General features: G+C 38.2%; 1 protein-coding gene and 1 non-coding gene across 2 annotated transcripts in view; one reads left to right on the top strand and one right to left on the bottom strand.

Annotated features, from left to right (window-relative positions):
* LOC149149343 (uncharacterized) overlaps nt 1-19,824 on the bottom strand; it is a 74,034-nt gene extending 54,210 nt beyond the window's left edge. The window contains exons 1-5 of the mRNA XM_089441506.1: nt 19,630-19,824; nt 19,487-19,553; nt 19,309-19,402; nt 19,028-19,160; nt 17,899-17,934 (exon numbers count right to left, since the gene is read on the bottom strand). Coding sequence (XP_089297632.1) covers nt 17,899-17,934; nt 19,028-19,160; nt 19,309-19,402; nt 19,487-19,546 — 323 coding nt within the window. The 5' untranslated portion in view covers nt 19,547-19,553; nt 19,630-19,824. The remainder of the gene's footprint in view (nt 1-17,898; nt 17,935-19,027; nt 19,161-19,308; nt 19,403-19,486; nt 19,554-19,629) is intronic.
* LOC149149344 (U6 spliceosomal RNA) lies at nt 16,908-17,010 on the top strand. The gene has a single exon (XR_016263860.1). It is a non-coding gene; the product is annotated as a U6 spliceosomal RNA (small nuclear RNA).
* Nucleotides 19,825-22,449: the final 2,625 nt, after the last annotated feature.

Here is a 22,449-nt window from a genome sequence, read left to right as displayed (position 1 = left end):
GAAGTATCATGTTATCAACCGTAGAGGAATGGAGATCTACCACTTTCTCCTATCCAATACTAAATAGAACTTGGAAACTCTTTCCAACAGTTATCTTATGGGAAACCTAGAAAGGAATGAACCAAATAATAATTAAAAATAAAATAGATCCCATGGATTTCATCTAGCATTCTATCCTTAATAAGACCAAAGAAATTATTCCGCTAATAAGTTATACCTTCCAAGATTGGAATTGTAATCAATAGGAAAAGTGCATTATTTCTCTATTATATCTTTATCAATCCATTGACTATCCTCAAGATTATTTGTCTATGCCAAGCTCTTCAAGTCCCAACTATTGGTCTCCTCCCTTGACTAGTTTTCTAAAACTAAACTTTGATGGGGCCTCAAAAGGCAATCCACGATTGGAAAGTTTTGGGAGTTTTTTCAGAACAATTCTATGTCACATAATTCATATTTTCTTAGTAGATCTTGAGATAGAATATAACAGTATTGTTGAATTATATACTTTGAAACAGGGAGTTGAATTATATACTTTGAAACAGGGATTACTCATTTCCATAAGAAGCACTTTTCAAATTTTAATAATAGAAGGGGACTCAAAAACAATGATTTAGATGATTAGAAAACTCCAATATGATTCACACCCTTCTAAAGTATCAAGCAGTTGGAGACTTCATAGTAGCTTAACAAGGGTAGCAAAGCTTTTGCAAGGAATAGTGGCTCCCATTTTATCCCATGTTAGGAGAAATGGAAACATACTTGCAAAAAAATTAGATAATGATGGGCTCATATTTAAAATTGATACTTGGATTGAAATTGAACTTAAGACATTCTAGAGTCTTTAAGTATATGTCAAGAGACTGCAAATCAAGATCATATCCCCCATGGAAAGCACCCGAGTGTGGGATCTATGCTAGATTCTAGACAAACAAGAAAATTTAGATAACAAAGTTTTAGTCTTGCCCAAGAACATGGAAAGCATCACCTTCACTCCATCTAAGGAAGACCACGACTCATAGCCACCAATCCAGTTGGATTCTCCTTCTGGATAACATGATTAGGACAGCCTACATCTATGTTATAGTCTTTTAGAGTGGTAATGGTGTAGTTCTGATTGTTAATATTTAGCAATATGTTTTTATTTGTTATTCTTTTACTTTATATGATAGACATATAGTGTTCGTTGTTAGGTCGCCATAATACTAGTGTAGCCCCCTTATTGTTATTGTTAGTGTAGCCCCCTTATTTTTATTGTTGTGCCCATGTAGCCCCCATATTGTTATTATTCTACCCCATAGAAGCCCACTATCGTAATTTTTGTGTCCTTACATTATTATTGTTATGTAGGGTTTGATTATATTGTGACCCCTCAAACTTCTATATATACCAAAGAGGCCTTGTCATTTGTATCACCCAAGATATGTTCATTTATGTGAAGTAAAGGAGGTTTCCCCCTCAAAAAGGCTAATTTTCAAGTCAATCTATCTTTTCTTTTCTTTTGTGATATGGTTTCATAAAATTTTGGTATCAAAGCTTTGGATTTAAGGTTTCTCTGCTTCAAACAGGTCATATTGGAATTTTTGCTATAGCTTTTTTTTCTACGAGGATTTAGAAGCTAAAATTTCGACCAGTTGGAGCCGAAATCTTGGTGAACTTCTTGTAAAAAAATCAGATCTTGGTTCGCTATATATTCTGAGATATGGTCCGAAGAAGTTAGGGTTTTTGCATGCTCCAGAATTCAGTCTCAAATAGGTGACCTAGGGAGAATCATCATAACTTTCTACATGAGCATCAGATTTAAATTTCATAAAAAGGGACTAAAATTGCATGGACTGTAGTTTGTCTTATATCATTTTCAGGATCGAAGGTTAAAACAATGACACATGGCATTCCGTACAAATTTACTCTACTAAACCAGTCCTTAATCAAGCCATCGTGGGAGATTAGGCATAAATTTATCTTGAAGAATCCAATCTCATTATGACTTGTGGCATTAGAAAGAGGAATCATAGTGATACCACATGATGAAATTTTAGACCTTAGAGCCAAAATTACAGAGATACAACATTTTCAATATTGAGCTCCTAATAGCAAGAAAAGGTGTGTGTGTGTGTGTGTGTTTTATTGTTTGAAGTGATTCAAAGAGCATAGTGAAGCATATAAATAATTATTTGGTCCCAATATGCCTTGTAACAAAAAAATGGATACACTCAGTAAGGCAACATAAAGTTATAGTATGACGCATGAAGAAGAGGAAGAAATGCAACATGATATATCAAAATTATGAGACCAAGTGCAACAAATTTCACTCTCTGCAAAGAGTAACCAAAGATGAACAGGAAGTTGAGAAGGATGGTTTGAAGAATGATTTAAAATCTGACATGAAAACAATTCGAAAACTACATGGAAACCTAAAGATTATTGTAAGTGACATAGATCCCATTTTCACTGGAAATTTTTGGACGAAATTATTTTTTGTCTTGGTACTCAATTAGCTCATAGCTCATCTTATCATCCTCAATCTGACAAGCAAATTGAGATAGTGAACAAATGTTTGCAAGGATATCTTCATTTCTTTGTATCTTCTAAACAAACACAATGGGTCAAGTGGTTACCACTAGGTGAATGGTGGTATAACACTTCCTTCCATACTGCAACAAAAATGACCCTATTTATGGAACTTTATAGATATCATCCATCACATCATATTTAAGAGAAAATTCTAAGGTTCAAGAAATGGAAGATCACATTGAGCATCAACAACAAGTTCTCCAACTCTTAAAGGATAACCTCACTATGGCGCATAATTGAATGAAACAACAGGAATATCAGCATTATAGTGAAAGAAATTTTGACGTAGGTGATGGGGTATTTTTATGGTTATAACCATACAAACAAATGTCCCGCGGGCAAGCTAAGAAGGATAATAAATTATCACCCAAGTACTATGCTCCTTACAAGGTGTTGTGAAATATTGGTACTATGGCATACAAATTGGAGTTGCGTGCATCTTCTCGAGTATGCCCAATTTTCCATGTTTCATGCTTAAAGAAGGTTATTGGTGACAAGCTCCTAATTCAAACAATGTTGCCAAAACTTGACGAGGAAGGAAAAATCATATTGGAGCCTGAAGCAGTCATGGAAACAAGAACCTAGCAGCTACAGAATCGATCAATTTCAAAGTATTTCATTAAGTGGAAGAACTTAGCCGCTGAAGATTCCACATGGGAGGATGAGAATTTTATACAGAAGCATCCATAACTACTCAAGCGTCCTGGACAACACCTTTTTTGAAAGAGAGGCGCATGTTAGGTCCACTATAATACTAGTGTAGCCACCTTATTGTTATTGTTAGTGTAGCCCCATTATTGTTATTGTTGTGCCCATGTAGCCTCCATATCGTTATTGTTGTGCCCCATAGAAGCCCATTATTGTTATTGTTGTGACCTTACATTGTTATTTTTATGTAGGCTCTGATTATACCAAGGAGTTCTTGTCATTTGTATCATCCAAGAATTGTTCATTTATGTGAAGTGAAGGAGGTTCCCCCCTCAATGAGGCTAATTTTCAAGTCGTTGATCTATCTTTTCTTTTGTTTTGTGATCTGGCTTCATTTCATTTGCAATATACAATATACTCCTTATGACAACTCTTAATACCTTGAGTCTCTTTATATCCCTCAAGTGAATATCATAATTCATATGTTTCCAACACCAAGTGGTAGAGTTACCTTCAAATGGATCGATTTCACTAATCTTACCTATATAGGACTTGGCATCCATATCTAATCTTAAAACCACAAAATGAGATCCAACAGAGAATACATTAAACCAATAGCAACTCGTGTCAATTCTAGATATTCAGTAAAAGTTTTCTCAAATATCCAATGAATAACAAGACACACCATGAGAGAGATCCTATTATATAGAGTGAGGACTAAACAACCTTCTTATTACATTACTATTTTTCTCCTTATAAATAACCTCGAAGGTCATAAAAAAAAATATTATCCTCCAACTAACTATAAGGACAAGGTCAAAAATACATAGTAAAAAAATGAGGTAATTATGCCACATGTAGTAGCATCTCCCAAGAGAGGATGTCCCACCGAAAATAGGAAGAAGATGGGTCAAAGGGGAAAATTTTCCTCCTCAAAACAAAGCAACAACCTCAACCACCTCCTCAAAGCAAGACTACCTTATTTAGAAACCCCATCAAATTGTTTTTGAAGATGTATGTTTTATAGCTTCAATCACACCTATTGACAATGTCATTTCATCAGTTAATTCTAACCAAATAGCCAAGGATAGTATCCAATAGAACAAGAATGTTATGAATTTGATTTTGTTCTTGGAGCTTTAATAGTAGATCTAATGTGGATGCTTTATAGTAGTTTGTTGGGAGTGCAAGAGGCCCTATCTTGTAGCTATCTTCAAATTCAATATTTGAAGGATCTATGAATAATTATTAGAGTTAGAGCACTATCACAGCTTCTTCAATAGGTGCTAGTGATCAGTGATAGGGTATAGATGTTGAAGAAAGTTGGAAAGTAAATTCGAACTGGTAGAAAGGAGTCTTGTATCCAACTCATTTGGAAAATCCTAGTAGAGTAGTGAGTCCCACTCCATGGGTGAAGTTGTTTAAGGAATTTGTTGCTTTCTCTTTGGATAAGGGTGATCCTTTTAACATTACAACAATAGTCAATAGATTCAAAACCAAAGGAGTTATTCTTGAAATGGTCCCTTCTAGACCATGAATCATTCTCAATGATGGGGGGATTTCTAGTTATTTCCTCATATTTGCAAAGTTTTCTTGTATCTTATGGTTATGATCCTAACAAAAATTTGAATGGATTATGTTGTTTATTGAAGAGAGATTGCAAAGATTTTGTACAACAAATGCTTCAAATATCGATCTGGTTTGGTTGAATCTATGGTAGTGAATGGCTTCTTCCTTCTTGCATGTAGCATGGATTGTTGGTGTATATTTAAATATGGTAAAATGGAAGGGTGATGGTGGTAGTGGTGTAGGAGTGGTTGTTAGTGTATTTGTAAAAAATGCTTTGGTGAGATTTAAGTTTGGTCTTTAGTTATTTGATGCTAACGAGGGAAAAGAGGGCTTGACTATTCAGTTTGTTACATTTTTTCCAATTTTAGGAAAGGGAAGGATAGGGTGAAAATGAGACTTAGATAAGTTGTTTATTCCTTGGGATGACATCTATTTTTAGGGTCTTGAAGGACACTTGTTGTGATCACTAGGCCATTAGGTCATAACATTCACCCCTATTTACATCCATCTCAATGGTTCATGTTATGGATTCAAATCTGTTAATTTTTCATAGGGCTATATTGTTCTTTGCTTTGATAATTGCATTCCTTCATTAACATATTAAGTTCACCCCATAGCCTCATAATATTATTCGGTTTTTCATTATTATTCATCATCATATGCAACTATATAGAAATAACAATAACATCATCATCAATGCAGTGGAACATAAAGGAACAATAGAAGAAAAGCATGCACACATAGAGACACCAAGATTGGTTGGAGACCAAGGAAAAACCCACTATGGGGAAAACCCTTGCAAATCTTCTTCTAATATATTGTCATAAAATGAGAGAGTACAATGATCCATATCTTCACAACAACTAGAATATCCATGAAATACATCTAAACATCAAAACTCTGATTCAGATAACTATAATGTACTATCACTGCCTGTAGCCTGCTGCCAAATACTTTTGTCACTGAGAAAAATCTTCGAAATATTGAAATCTCATCTTGGAGTCTCGATCGCATGGAGGAGGAGTTGTGCAAACGACTATGATAGACAAGGTCGCTCTCTGTGAACTACATGATAGCGACTGTGGTAGCTCGGTCGCTCCCATATCATTTTGTGCGAGCGACCAGGGACCAAACTGACCCAGAATCTTGGTCTCTCTAATGAATACTTTGTGCTAGCATCCAAGGACCCAAAGTCACTCTCATGACCACTATGTGCCAGTGTCTAGAGACCCAAATGCTAATTTTTGTGCCAGAAAATTTGAATCAGAAAACCCTAGTTCAGTGCGAGCTTCATCCTAAAGTTTTGGACCTTGAGCAATCTTCCTTCGTCAAACCTGTAAGAGCCAAGACAAAATACAAGAGGAGAAGAGAGCTTGATGTGTGTCCAAATGACCTTGAGGTCTCTTCTATTTATAGGCTTCCATGAGTGTCCACTTGACCTGTCCATTGGTACATGTGCATAGGGCCAACCTGATCCAAATATGTATGAATAAAATAATTCATAACTCAACTTCCGCTTGTCCAAATGATGTGATCTTTAGGTTGATTTTGGTCCTCTCGGAAAGAGGGATCTCATGCGCTCATCATATCCATCAAATGAGTAGTCCAAAGTGGAATTTGTCCGCAATTTCATATTTTTAACACTCCCTCTCAACTAGGGAGAATTCCACCTACAAATATCGGACCATCGATCAACATGACATACGTCCCATCTCAAGTATCTCATCAAATTGGATCATCAATGTACATCTTTTTCTTATTCTTGCTTATTTGTTCCTGCTGATATGATGAATATTATCGAATCTATAAGAATTTTCTTCTAGAGGGGAGCTTAAGCTACCACCCTCTATTCATCAAGCTACGACCCAGAATCTCTATCAGGGGCTACTACCTGAAATATCTATTGGCAGGCTACTACCTGGACTATCAGTCAACGGTGTTCTACCCGGAATATCTGTCAATGGGCTACTACCCAAAATATCAGTCGACGAGCTACTACCCATAAATATGTTAATGGGCTACTACCCGGAAATATGTCATCAGGCTACTACCTGGAAATGTCATCAAGCTACTACCCGGAAATACCATCGGGCTACTACCCAAAAACATTATCGGGCTACTACCCGAAAATACCATCGGGCTATTACCCGGAAATATCGGTGGCAAGTCAGATCTATGACTCACATCATCATCGGAGAGCATATCATCAAGGATCACATCTCAACCTGGAACCACATCGGGGAGCTACTACTCAACCTAGAACCTCATGGGGGAGCTACTACTATGACCCCATATTGAGCAATAGGTGATATAGGGGAGCTACTACTCAACCCATCCTATTTCTTATTGATCTTCCCATCAATGACCCTGAATATTCAAGTGATAAAACACATGCATCATAATTGCCTTGGGTTGTACACTTTCAACTCGTTGGCCAGACAAGGAGCGATACTCCCAACAAGCTCAGCCTGTGGCTATGATGCCAACTGTGGTATACTCTGCAAAGACCAAGATAGGGTGAGTTACTACTCCAACCCTATGGATAATAGATAGGGTTGACACCCTATTATCCAGAGTTCCCTCAACCCCAGGAGACCTCTATCTCAATTCCTCACCCTGGGAGCTCCCAAGTGATGATTTTGTAACCAACTCAACAATATCAATACCTAAAGTAAATCAGGAAATTGCCACATGCATGATAAGGGAAAATCAAATTACAAAAGCAGACATCTCAATCAATCTATGTATCTATAATACTCAAAAAAGAAACAATAGACTTATGTTCCAAGGAATATTGATGTCTACACAATTCAGCCTTACAATTACAATTTCTCCCGGCTATCAAATAATTGCAAAGTTCAACAGAAGATTGATTTAAGATGTGTTGTCGTTACTACAACACCCTCCAAAATCTCACTATATTCAAATTTTGGAGCCTACTTCACCATCGTATCTAGTAGTGCCTTGGTCATTAAGTGTCGTTTCATGTCATACAATATGATTGAAGTGTTCTTGATTGTTCTAAAGCGTTGTTGCGTTGATTAGAACTTCCTTAATGCATATCATGGTCAAAACACCTTTGGTTGTTGTAAAACGCCACTTTTGGGTCGCAGTTACTGTTATCACCCCAAGAAACTCTCCTAGGTTGTATCTCAGAGATGCTCGGGAACATTACAAACTCAACAAAATGTTGGAAATGGATGAATGGAAGGAATGATGCATATTCAAGCCAGATAACCACTTCTACTATGCTTAACCCCAAACATGGGTGAACACCCCCAGACTACAAGGCTTTAGACCACCAATTACTCACAATTTGAGGATTAAGTGAACATGGAGAATACTGACCACACCAGCAGATGCACAAGACCATGTGATGGCCGGCTGCAACCAGTAAAGAGGTTTGCAAATCTATTTCCTAATGCACAAACAGGATGATAGCTCTCTGGCACTAAGTTAACAGAAACCTGCATAGCACATTCAATGATACATATTAGATTCTAACACAAAGGTGGTATGGCAGCCCCTCTAATGTTAAACATCAAGAGCACATGAAAAATACATAACAGGCACAGCCTAGAACAAAGTAGAAATGGAAAATGAGAAATTAACAGCAAAAGAAGCTTGTATTAGCTGAAAATGAAGACCAGACGCTACAAGTATCATAGTAGTTACAGTCTCCAGAAGTTGAACCTTACATCAAAACAACAACCATCAACCCTTATCACATCTGTCTTCTGGATATATATAGAGGTTGATTACAAAATGCTATGTTATCCTATGCGTGGAGGGATCATAATGGACCACCAACCACATTAACTATCTAAAATGGGCCTCTGCTACGATCTGTTGCTTCAATGAATGAATTTGACATTCTCTGGTACTGTGTGGTCATTCTCAAGTAGGTGGAGTGTTGACTGAAAGAAGCTCCATAACTGATAAATACGTTTATCTACTCGAGGCTGGTCCTTTCCTTCCTGGCCATGTTGTTTGTTGAATGTGGTGGTTGAAGATTAATTGTGCAGAGTGCTGGTAGATGGCCACCTTCGTCCTTCGGTTGCGTGGTACAGGTTAAGGATAAGAGGACTGCATGGCGGATGAATGGAGGAGGAAGATCAACCGTCGAATCACGTGGATCGACGACGGGAAACGATTTGCAGAGGGTATCGGGAAAAACGGGAGCGGATAAATGTGAGCCATCGAATCGCGGACGGACAGATCCTATGGTGATCGGGCGGCAGAGATGTGCGAATGTTAACGAGCGGGGGACGGAGTACGAACGGTAAGTAGTATCGCCCGCACCGCTTTTCGGAGGTAGGTGGTATTCGTACGCGGGGGAGCGATGCAATAGGCGCACGACGCGTGGCAGATGTGACGGGAGGGAAACCGCTTTCCCCACGGATTAAAGCGCGAGAAATTTGCGGGATCGGGGGGTGCGAACGCCATCCGATCGCGGCGGGGTAGATCGGACGATGCGGAAGCAGCGGTGCAGGTTATTCACAGTGGGGACCGTTGGATCGGGTGATGTGCAATTGACGATGGGGATTAAGGCGGAGGGTTATATGGGCGCGGGTTCATGGGTTAAGCGCCCAGGGTCATTGGATTGGCAATTTCCTTTGATAATTATTTGGGCCTTATACACACGCAATCTGCCAATTGCGATTAAACCTACGGACCTGATAAAGGAATTAACTGTTTTTAAGAGAATGACTGATAAAGGGAGAATGAGGGAAGGAGAAATGGGCGATTTGCGATAGCGGTTGAGGGAAGAGGGCTTATAGCGCTTTTTTGCGAAGGAGCATGGTTATGTGGGTCTGAGGGTTTCAATGCCCAGAGGCTTAAGAAAATGAATTTATGTGATTTTAAACGGAAGCAAAGGAGAAACAGAGGGGAATGGGCGAAGATATCTGGTGTAGGCCTTCTTTGAGTAGAACCAAGGACCGAGCTTACATTCTGCTCCTCGAACATAGGCAACTTGTAGCAGAGCTAACACTGGCTCCTTCTGGGGATGAGATCTTCCCTGTGAGGTCTCAAGAACTGCAGACCAATGCCTTCATACAAAACAAGTTTAAAAAAAATTGCCTAGTATTCCATTGGGCATGGAGTCTAATTAAGTCTATGCTAAAGCCTGTTAAAGAAAATGCTTACAATCATTAAGGCCTGAGAACCTTAAACAACATAAATCTTCAAAAACTGGCCATCTGCTGGGCCATCAAAACTGTTTCCCTTCCTCTCGGTCGGTTTATCAAAGAGCTGCAAAACTAGATTTATTTGATCCTCGGATGTTCTTCATGGGAGCCTTCGTACACGTGATGAATAACAATGGTATCTGTGTACTTGTCTGTGTCATCTATGGCCTGCACAATTAGTATGAATGGTGAACCAATGTATTCTTGTGCGGGGAACACAGAGACCTCATCTGCTCCTTCATCTTTCTTAGAACAGTCCACATCCAGGGAGGAGTCGCAAGACTGTGCACCCTCTTCCTCACTCATCTGGCAAGCTTTTCAATCTGTGTGGAGACCACCTGAGCAGGCATCAGAATATCAAGACTGAGATGATCAGTATCAGCCTTGGGCTTTGAATCATGGCCTGCCTCAGAGCCCAAGAGGCAACTAAGAGGGGTTGTCACTTGAACAGACAAAGAAGCATAAGATGATGGGGAGCTTTCTCCTCCCTTTTTGATCACTGGACTGGGGATATCAGCAGGTTGGTCAATTTGCAGATCTGCATAGTCATGTGAGGATGGGCTGGCTTCAAGCTCAGGGTCTTCGAGGATGGTAGGATCTGTTGCTGGTTGCTTCTGCTGATGAGCTTGTTGTTCTGCAGGTACAACAAACTCACGAGCAGTGCATCTGGATAATGCTTCTTCATAGGCAACTCTGGTTAAGAAAGGGGCACTTCCCTTATCTTCCAAACCATGGACCTCCTCCTCTTCTTCATATTGCTCTTCCTCCATGACTATACTCTGAAAAAGGGTTTTCACCCTTTGATCTTTGTTTGCATTTTTGCTTCTCTGCAAAATCTGCAACTGCTCCTGTGCTCCTCTATATGGATTTGAAATTGAAAGAGTAAAGGTATTAGGAGCTCCTGCTTCCTCAGAATACTGCTCAGCTTTTAATTTGGAAACTTCAGAGGCTAATAACTCTATCATCCTGGCCATTTTATCGATCTTAAGATCTGAGGATGATGAGGACTCACCCCCCTATCTTCTCCTTTCAGCATCACCTTCGAGTCTTTCTGCAGCCATGATGTTTGATTCTACTTCAAAGGCTGCATCTTGCATATCAGCCAAGGAAGCACATCTTCTTTCTCTTAACAGCAGGCAGAACTGAGAATCGAAGGCATGGGCATAAGTGATCATAGCAGAAGTAGGGGTAGGTTTGACTTCAGCTGGTATTCTATTGTACATATGGTTGAATCTGATGTTGAAATCGGTTAGCAGCTCACCCTCTTCCCTCTGCAAGTTCCCAAATTCAGTATGATAATAGAGCAGATCTCTCTTATCCCCCCAATGCTTTAGGAACACATATCTAAAGCATCAATGTCTGCAATAGACCTAGGGGGTAATTTTCTGAACCATTTTCTAGCTTCCCCATCTAGGCTTTAGACAAAAACCCTCATCCACACATCCTTGTCATAGATATCCAGGTTATCAGCATAACAATAAAAAGACTCGATATGCTCTTCAGTTGTTACTCCTTCTGTACCAATAAACTTAGGCATATATTCCTGATAATCTCCTGCAGGCATGGCATTCAAAGGGAAGGGCAAGACCAAGGGTCCGTACCTAGCAGCTACGATTCTTTCTATCCTTGTAAGAGTTTGCTGACCTGCCGTGATTGTGGTTGGTGGAATGATACTGGTAGGTTGAGTGATATGGATCAATGAAATGAATAGCAAATACATAGGAATATGATGGACAACACGGATGCTTTCTTTAGACTGAGATCCGAAAGGGAAATGAAAGAACAGGAGCTTTGTGAATCTCTGAAGGTGACTTCTTCACTAGCAGAGATACACGGGACTTTTAAGGCTTACCTGATCCTAATGCTCCTTTCTATGAAATTTTCTTCTGCTTAACGATCTTCTCAGGGTCAGGCACTGGTTCAGCTGGTGATGTCTGAGGATTTCTTTGAGCATGTCTCACAAACTGAGCCAGGACTGTGATGTGGAGTCGCCAAAGGTTGGTCTTCCTCCAGTGGAGTCGCCAGATAGATGATTACAACCAGAAATGTGCCCAGACCTTGTCTATCATCAAAATCTGGAACTGTGTCGTTCTCCCAGGGAAACTGAGCTTCAATCTCCTCTCCCCGGCAACGACACCAATTAATGTTATCACCCCAAGAAACTCTCCTAGGTTGTATCTCATAGATGCTCGAGAACATTACAAACTCAACAAAATTTTGGAAATGGATGAATGGAAGGAATGATGCATATTCAAGCCAGATAACCACTTCTACTATGCTTAACCCCAAACATGGGTGAACACCCCCAGACTACAAGGCTTTAGACCACCAATTACTCATAGTTTGAGGATTAAGTGAACATGGAAAATACTGACCACATCAGCAGATGCACAAGACCATGTGATGGTCGGTTGCAACCAGTAAAGAGGTCTGCAAATCTATTTCCTAATGCACAGACAGGATGACAGCTCTCTGGCACTAAGTTAACAGAAACCTGCATAGCACATTCAATGATACATACTAGACTCTAACACAAAGGTGGTATGACAGCCCCTCTAATGCTAAACATCAAGAGCACATGAAAAATACATAGCGGGCACAGCCTAGAACAGAGTAGAAATGGAAAACGAGCAATTAACAGCAAAAGAAGCTTGTATTAGTTGAAAATGAAGACTAGACGCTGCAAGTATCACAGTAGTTACAGTCTCCAGAGGTTGAACCTTACATCAAAACAACAACCATCAACCCTCATCACATCTGTCTTCTGGATATATATAGAGGTTGATTATAAAATGCTCTGCTATCCTATGCGTGGAGGGGTCATAATGGACCACCAACCACATTAACTATCTAAAATGGGCCTCTGCTACGATCTGTTGCTTCAATGAATGAATTTGAAATTCTCTAGCACTGTGTGGTCCTTCTCAAGCAGGTGGAGTGTTGACTGAAAGAAGCTCCATAACTGATAAGTGAGTTTATCTGCTCGAGACTGGTCCTTTCCTTCCTGGCCATGCTATTTGTTGAATGTGGTGGTTGAAGATTAACTGCGCAGAGCGCTGGTAGATGGCCACCTTCGTCCTTTGGTTGCGTGGTACAGGTTGAGGATAAGAGGACTGCATGGCAGATGAATGGAGGAGGAAGATCAACCGTCGATAAACGATTTGTAGAGGGTATCGGGAAAAATGGGAGCGGATAAACGTGAGTCGTCGGATCGCGGGCGGACAGATCCGACGGTGATCGAGCGGCAGAGATGTGCGAATGTTAACGAGCGGGGGACGGAGTACGGGTGGTAAGCGGTATCGCCCGCACCGCTTTTCAGAGGTAGGTGGTATTCGTACGCGGGGGAGCAATGCAATAGGCTCACAACGCGTGGTAGATGTGACCGGAGGGAAACCGCTTTCCCCGCAGATTAAAGCGCGAGCAGTTTGCGAGATCGGGGGGTGCGAACATCGTCCGATCGCAGTGGGGTAGATCGGACGGTGCGGAAGCAGTGGTGCAGGTTATTCATGGCGGGGACCGTTGGATCGAGTGATGTGCGATCAACTATGGGAATTAAGGCGGAGGGTTATATGGGCGCGGGTTCATGGGTTAAGCGCCCGGGGTCATTGGATTGGCAATTTCCTTTGATAATTCTTTGGGCCTTATACATATGCGATCTGCCGATTGCGATTAAACCTGCGGACCCGATAAAGGAATTAACTGTTTTTAAGAGAATGACTGATGAAGGGAGAATGAGGGAAGGAGAAATGGGTGATTTGCGATAGCGATTGAGGGAAAAGGGCTTATAGCGCTTTTTTGCGAAGGCGCGCGGTTATGTGGGTCTGAGGGTTTCAATGCCCAGAGGCTTAAGAAAATGAATTTATGTGATTTTAAACGGAAGCAAAGGAGAAACAGAGGGGAAAGGGCGAGGATATCTGGTGTAGGCCTTCTTTGAGTAGAACCAAGGACCGAGCTTACATTCTACTCCTCGAACATAGGCAACCTGTAGCAGAGCTAACAGTTACACACACTTCATACGTTGTACTTGGGGAATGTATGAAAAGTGGTGTTTTGATGTATACTTATCCTTGTTCAAGCTTGTATAAGTTTCCTCGATGAGTTGGTATGTGTCGCACACGGTTTTATGTTTGAACTCATCATGTTCGACCTTTACTCTCTCTTCCAGACTTAGACAAATTTTGATTGCAAAGTGAACACACCAAGGCAAGGAGCGCACTCTCAAGCCTTGATCGGGAACCCTTCTTTGTTCAAAAGTGCACCAGCACTCCCTTAGAGCGCATAGCACACTCCTTAATCCCTTTCCCCTTCCTTGTTCTGAATTGTGCCCTTGAGAGACCAAGTCCTCCTTTGAGTGCACTCCTTCGACCCAAAGGAACACACCCTCCTTTAGTGCATGAGCACACCCCGAAGACCCAAAGCTCAACCCCTTCACCGTTCAGCAATGCGCCATGCGCCCTCCTTAGCCTTTTGAGCGCATGACTGCACTCTAAAGCCCTGAAGCTTCATCCTTCGTCCTTCAACAATGTGCCATGCACCCTCCTTTGCCTTCTTAAGCACATGGGGGCACCCCAAAGCCCTGTCCCTTCAACCTTCAGCTTTGCTCCATGTGTCCTCCTTATCTCCCTTGAGCACAGAGTGCACTTGGGAAGCCTAAAGTCTTCTCCTTCTTCCTTCGGACTTGCGCCATGTGCCCTCCCTTGATTGCATATTTCTCTTGAGCGCATGAGCACATGCTGAAGCCTTGAGGCTTCTTCCCTTTAGCCCTTCGGCCTTTCAAAGTGCACCCTTTCGCTCATAAGCTCTTTGTATTCAAATTGATAATAACTATAAAGACTACATTGTGGCGGACAATCTATCCTTTTACAAAATGTGACTTGTTACTTATAGTCTTTTTTAATTACAATACCACGGGTCAATTTCGTGGGTGAATGAATACCATGGGTGGATGTCACTTACAATACCATGGGTAAATTCCATGGGTGGATGAATACCATGGGTTGATGCCATTTTCTATTCAAATCATAGAGTTAGTACTTTTGGGGAGCAAGTAGTAGTTATAACGCTCCACTATTGGAGCTAGTGATGTTCATTGTACTTATGTATATTGAAACTTTTACTTAATACTTGAAGCGTTTCAACCAACACATTTTCATACATGGATTAAGGATGTTTTAAGACTACTCTTTGAATGTTTATGATTCATGTTCACTTTCACATGTACTGAATTGAACTATTTCGTTGACTTTGATGCTCAACTTATTGGAAATGTGTTCTAATGATTCTAACGATCGCCGCACCTGTGTGAACTATTTCACTTGATGTTAGACGAATCTTTCTCATTTACGTGTCTCCATTAGGGAAGTACTATTACTTCTCTCTTAGAGGCTCACTTTATTTTCCCTCTGTAGTAAAAGAACCTTGATACATCTGCAATCGAACATTCACAAGGCACACTTTCTTGCTCATTCAAAAGCACATGTGCGCTTCTCTCTCGTGCTAATTGCTAAAGCCATGGCATATCTTTAAGTACACGACAGTCAGGCCATATTCCGAATGGAACTCCTACACCAAACAGTGTGAGGTCTTATTGGGACCTCATATCAAGGAAATCCCCTGTATGTTGGCATTATCCAACACCGTCAACAGGATGAGCAACACTTCTTAGTTCGACAATTTTGTTTATCAGTTAGAGGATCCTATCATTTTGTATCATCAAAGATGACAACTCAAAGAATTATGAAATATGTGAATAAATTATACAACAAATAACACGCATTGTCAACAATAAACTTTGAGGACAAAGCTTTTCTAAAGCGGAAGACAATGTTTTGAATATAATATATAAAAATAATACAAATAAATAATAATTATAATAGTAATTAATTAAATAATAATCAGTGTATTGAAGAGCCATATCTTAAAAGACATGACCATTCATGAAGGGGCACCTACCTAGACATGATCATTTATGAAGTGGCGCTTACCTAGATATATAAGCGCACCCTCAATTATAATCAATATATCATATTACATATCTTTCTTTCCTGTAACATTTTTATATTAATATATTACTTTCTTGTAATATTTTTATATTAATATATTACATTCCTATAATAGATATTTACATATTTCAGATATTCTGAATATTTTTGCTATATATACCTACCTTGATCGTCACATAGTGTAATCTGCTAGGTATGAGTATGGGTGAAGTTCATTTTGGGTTCATTCTGTTTTGAATCTCCAACTTCCATGAAATAAAAATGGCACACATGTAGGCTCCCGAGTAGGAAGCAATATTTCTTGTTAAATTTCATGATACGTATTTGTTACGACTTTGTCATTCGAATGAAGTTGTAACTTTGTGGACAAATGGCAACTTTTATGCATTTTACTAGTTTCCCTAAAATAAAAATGAGACACGCGTAGACTCCAAACTCATAGACAATATTTCATGTTAAAATACATGGTATATATTTGTTGTCAACTGTCATTTGAACGAGGTTTTGTCACTCCGTAGACAAATGGAAACTTTTATGCATTATTCTCTTATTTTCACGGTCTGGTCTATTCTATTATTATGTAACATTTTTCATTATTGATGTTTATTCGAAGAAAAGCAAAGTGCTCTCATGACTATGAAGGAAGAGATGTAGGATGTCCTCCTATATCTCTTTCGAAATTTATTAGATGATCCATTACCATGACCTAAGCTTATGTGAATTACAGATTTAGATACAGAACAGGTATGTGATTTTGGACATCTCTATTTTTTTCGATATTTATTAGATGATTTAAGCGTATGTGAATTATAGATTTAATAGAACAGGTATGTAATTTTGCTTCATTCTTATGGGATAGATAGAATCTGTAAAAAAAAAAGATTGACACAAATATCTATGCTTGTTACATATATGCTTATTCGATGTTTTTTTGGAAACTTTTTATAAAATTAGAATGAAACATAAAAAGATTAGCATGACCCTGCCCAAGAACGATACACATAAATCGGAAAATGATTCTTATGCCTTTTTTAATACTGATTAAATAATAGATTAACCTGACCTGAGCTTATGTCAATTATAGATTCGGATATCAAACAGGCATGTGATTTTGCCTGTACCCATTGGATAGATAAAACATATAATCAAGAAAAAGATGAGGCACATTTGTTAGATGTATGATCCTCTACCCCGTTTTGGTTTGCTTGTCGTTAGCTACTTGAAAAGACTGGGGCTACAGGAAGAGAGAGTGAGAAATGAGATCACTCATTGTTAAACCCCAACAGAGCTATTAGACCACTCCTTTGTGGCAAGTCTGCTATGAAAAGAAAAGGAGCAATTATGCGAAAATTATTCACAAGCCAAGCTGGACAGACCACTCCACTACTACGGGAGGATTCACGCCAGATTTTGTAACAGTTCAGTTCAAATTTATTGTTACACCCCTTTTTGTTTTGATATCATCAGCTGGGTACCTAAACATTGGAAACCCTTTGTGATTATAAGGATAGTGTCGTGGTCTTACAAAACCAATCATCAAATATATTGCAAATCATAAGTTAGTTTTGCTCTGGATTATAAATTTGCCAAATCTGACGGGTTTCATCTGTAACACTAGTTTTTTGAAAAACTAATTTAGGGGAATGACTAGTACAGTTACAACGAGAGAGGGCCTACGTTGAAAACATAAGGATTCCACTCCCATTCTTGATAGTTTTGTTTGAAATTGCTTCAAAATAAATATGCCCAGGGACTGCACTGCAAAGAATGAACTTCCTTTTGCTAGAATCTAACCTTGGTATCAGTTAAAGAGTTGTGACTTAACCACGGATGGTTCTTTCACTGTTGCAAGCAAAATCATAACCAGATAAATTATAATTTTTTTCAGAGCACCAAACAGGATGAGTTGCCCTTACCTCGTCTGAAGGCGAGGAGCTGCAGCCATTCTTCTGCTGTATGTGCAAAAGGATTCCCAACGTGAGTCATATTGTTGTCTAAATAAATTTTCAAGAGAGCAAGAGATATTCCACTGTGATTTAGTAAGCAAGTAAACTTGAATTTAAGAACACTTAAAACAAGTAACAATTGAGAAGGTAAAATGTGATGACATATTATTAAATATTTTATTTTCAAGTGTAGTTATTAAATATTTTATATTTGAGTGCATTTGTATTTGAGTTGTTTATCATTATTAAATAAATTTAATAGTTAAAAACATGTGTTTTTTCCCAAAAAATTACAGGTTTAATTATAGAGATTAGAGTATGTACATCTATGTAGATTTTAACAGTCATTTTTTAGAGATTAATTCCATGTTTCACAACTAAAAAATCTCAATACACTAATTTAATGTTCAGCTTAACCATAATTTTGAAATTAAATTATTATTATTACAACCAAGAATGCTACAACATTTAATTCAAAAACTTATATCCAATTTTAAAAATACCCAAGCCTTTGGTTCTTATTATCCTTTATTATTATGAGAGAGAATGCTCTAGCATTCACTCAGAAATTTATATTCAACTTTAAAAATGCCCAAATCTTTGGCTCTTATTATACTTTATAAGTTACCCATGTCTCTCAGTTGTGAATTTTATATATATCTATATAAAAGAAATAAATAAAATAATAAATATAAGAAAATTGTAAATTAGAGAATAGTTGTTATTTTTCTTACTTAAGTTTAAATTTTGTTAATGAAATTTGTGTTTATGAATATTGTTGTATTTCAATTCTCCTTCCCCAGTCAACTTACTACTAAACTAAACTCACTAATAACATTTGTGCTAGAATATAGATGTATTTATCCTTCTTTCATGTGAGTATTCAATTTCAATTCCCTTTGATTCCTTTCCGTCCAAATTCAAATCCCCAGATTCCACTTTCCACCCAAATTCAAATGCCCACTCATCTTTAGTCTATAAATATTATAATATTTGTTTGTTTCAAACCTTGTAACCTCTTAAGTATTGAGAAAGGCTGTGAGTATTGACAGAGGATGATTTCTAATATAAGAGAACTAAAAATATAAGTACAGACTACCTTGCAATATCAACCTGAGCACCTCGCAATTTTCCACCTGCATCCTGCACTAGGCCACTTCTTGCCAGCGTGCCCTGTCTTACTCCTCCTACTTTAACCCTCTGGACAATTGCTCGGCTTCCTGCTGCAGTTTCTGCATGACCTCCATTACCAAAGCTAATTCTAGTTACAGAGCATGTTTTCAAAGGAGAGTGATGAAGTTATATTATATTAACCTCCACCCAAATTGATTATCCCAATTATAATGCTACCATAAAGCTCTCTGATTAATTGATTAATACCTCTGTTTGTGGCGTTTCCTGTCTGACGGGGTTGATTAGCATGGCTAGTTCTGTTTGCCGCCTGCCCCGTGATTCTTCGCCCTGCCCGAGGTGCCTGCAGTTAAAGCCCTTTTAATTTCCGCCATTACTGGGTCTAGAATTTTTCTTGGGTTAATGAATTCTACTAATAGCTGCCTACCTCATTCTTCGTGTGGTCATCTGCCTGGTCTGGATTGTTGCTCATGCTGCGCGGCTTCATCTTTTCCCTGCTGGGGTTTTGTTTCTGTAAGCAAGAGTTTGAAAAGAACGGCAGAAAGAATAGGCTGATAGTCAATATATTACCAGCAGCTAGCTGAGGCAGAGAAGAATTTGATGATCAATCATCCAGAAATAATTCACTCGGCTAACATGAAGAGAAGAGCAGAGAATCGCATGAACCTATACTTCCTCTTCTGAGGCTTATTGGAAAAAGAAACGTTTAGTTGACTGTCCAGCTTCTCTGTCAGCCTAAACTGACGCATCTTGCCACCTATTTTTTAGGTTAGGTATCCACCGTGGTCCGTAGGTGTATAACAGCAACGGATTCAAGACCTGCGTGGAACCATTTAAATTTGGATCATAAAAATGCATGTGTAATTTATTTTGGCGCCTAAATGGCCGTAGGCTTTATTTTTGAAAGTTTTGTTTTTTCTTTTCCACTGAAAGAAATGATATGATCCAGCTGTAAAGCTTTTACCTCTACAGTTTTGTTCTTTGGTGAAAAAATATTTTGTAGTAATTTTTAAGCGTATATGGTTTTGTCACGGATTGGACACAAGCTTTCAGGGTATCAAATCTTTCCACTCAACTGTGGGAACACAGTGACAGAACTTGAAATTTTATTTTTCAAATCCTTAAGCGAACATTTTTTTTTTTTTAAATAGTTTAACTCATAGATATTTTTTTTTTCTTAAATATATGTAAATTTAATAAATTAAAATGTATTTTTGAATATAAAAATAAATTTAATATTTAAATTTTATTTTTGAATTCAATTACTCTGATTTTAACAATTTCACCTACACCATTGAAAAAACATTAATTAAATTTTTTAATTTTATTTTTAAATTTAATAATTACAATTTTAACCATTTTACATATACAATCACAAAAGACATTAAATGATAATATATAAATCATTAAATTGATTAAATTTCAATTTGGATTAAAAAAATATGATGATGATTAATCTCCACTAAAACCAACATGGTCTATTGGACCTCAAGAAAAGAGAGTATAATTGTCATTTTTCAAAATCTTGTTTATGTGATCAAAGAGCAAAGAAATAAGTGTTCCAAGATCTTTATAGTTGGGTTGGCTTAATAAGTCAAGAAGAGTGGAAGTGTGGTTGATTAAGGAATTGAGAGCGAATGTGGGACATGCAAAATAGAGTTATTTGAGTACTATGCAAAAGAACCAGAAGAGATGAAGGAGATGCAAGACAAAGGAAGTTGGAAGACCGTAGAGAAAAGAAAGAAAGCTACAACACCAATCTCGCCAAGAAAGACGAGGAGCCAGACAAGTAAAAATTAAGAAGATTGTAGGTCCTATAGACCAATTTGGTCTCAGTGGACGTTAACCATCATCATCATCATCATCATCATCATTAAGCTTTAAATTATTTATTTTATTTTTATTATTAAAAAAATATTAAATATCAAAATTATTTTTTATTATAATAAGTTAATAAGTACGTTTATTTTAAAATAACGGTTTTACATTTTTAATTTAATAATCAATAATCATTAGTTGGATGGTAGGGATTTAACCTCCACAAATTATCCAATAGGCATCTACAAAATTTTAATTTAATTATTAGTAATTATTAAGTGAAGGGTAAAGATTTAACCTCCATCGAATATGTTGGAATATTCATAGTAGTATTCATATATAATAGTTAAGATTTGTATTCATCTTAATTATGATATTTTAATTAATTTATCTCAAATCATATTGGGCATGGTATTGGCCCATGGTTGATTGTATTGTAACAAGAGCTAAGTTGAGAATTTCCATGGTAAAGTGGGAGGTGAATCTCCATGGTTAAGAATATTGTTACATGTTTTTTAAAATGTATATTGTTTAACTCATATATTAATTATCATGTTTTTTAAACTAGCATTTGCACCAGATATTGCAAAGGAAACACCATAAGGCATAAATTGAGGAACAATTGTGACATGGGAATGGACAAATCTAAATAAGATGCAAAGATGTACCATAAATGAAATTCCAAAGTTGTATAAACTGAGTTGATTTAGGGTGCCTAAAATTATATTTTTTATTAATTATTGAATTAATATTGCATATAAATCTCATAAAATTCAACCAACTTATAGCCAACAAACAAAAGTCTCCAAAATGTTATGATCATTACCATAGTAAACCCAATGACTCTACACACAAGAATTTATTCTTTACTAGAAGAGCATATTACTTACCCATATCCACAAAAAGAATGCAAGGTGGAAAGGTTTCTGCAGAACAGAATCTCTGTTATTATAACTTGTAGCATTGTTCATGTTAGCCTTGGAAGCATTTGGCCCCAAAATGGACCCAAAACACTCCCAAAGTCTCAGAAGTTTTCTTAAAATCATGCCAAAGAATCCAAGTATGCCCCAAAGGTCTTCAAAATCCTCTTAAGGATCATTCAAAGTCAAAACCATCGCAAGAGGAAAGCCCTTGGAAGGGCGGAAATACACTATTGGGAGGCAAAAAATGCTTGAAAACCATGAAAAACCAAAATCGCAGGCTTAACAGTCCAAATGCATGACAGTCGTCCGATCTAGCCGATCAACGGTCAAGACTTGATCGGTGGATCTGATCAGCACAGGCGGGCAGTGGAAATCGGCGCAAGATACCGCCGATTAGCGATTGTCGATGATCGGATCGGCGGGTCGCAATTGACGGAAGCGAGTCGGCAGTTATCGGCACATACCAGGGGGAATGAGCGATTGGATCGACGATTAAACATGGATAGTCAATCATGCATGCAGATTTCTGACTATTCATGATAAAATCCTTCATAATTGCCTTCTGGACACTAGAGCCAGCCATAATCCAATGCCCAAGGCTGTCATGGATAAGCTTGGTCTTGACATTACCAAGCCTTATCAGTTGGTC

Source organism: Pinus tabuliformis, chromosome 9, assembly GCF_031772625.1.
Source record: "Pinus tabuliformis cultivar Carrire ecotype Pingquan chromosome 9, CPIR1, whole genome shotgun sequence".
Classification (NCBI taxonomy): domain Eukaryota; kingdom Viridiplantae; phylum Streptophyta; class Pinopsida; order Pinales; family Pinaceae; genus Pinus; species Pinus tabuliformis.
Note: the sequence above shows the minus strand (reverse complement) of the source record. Positions and strands in the feature narration are given on the sequence as shown.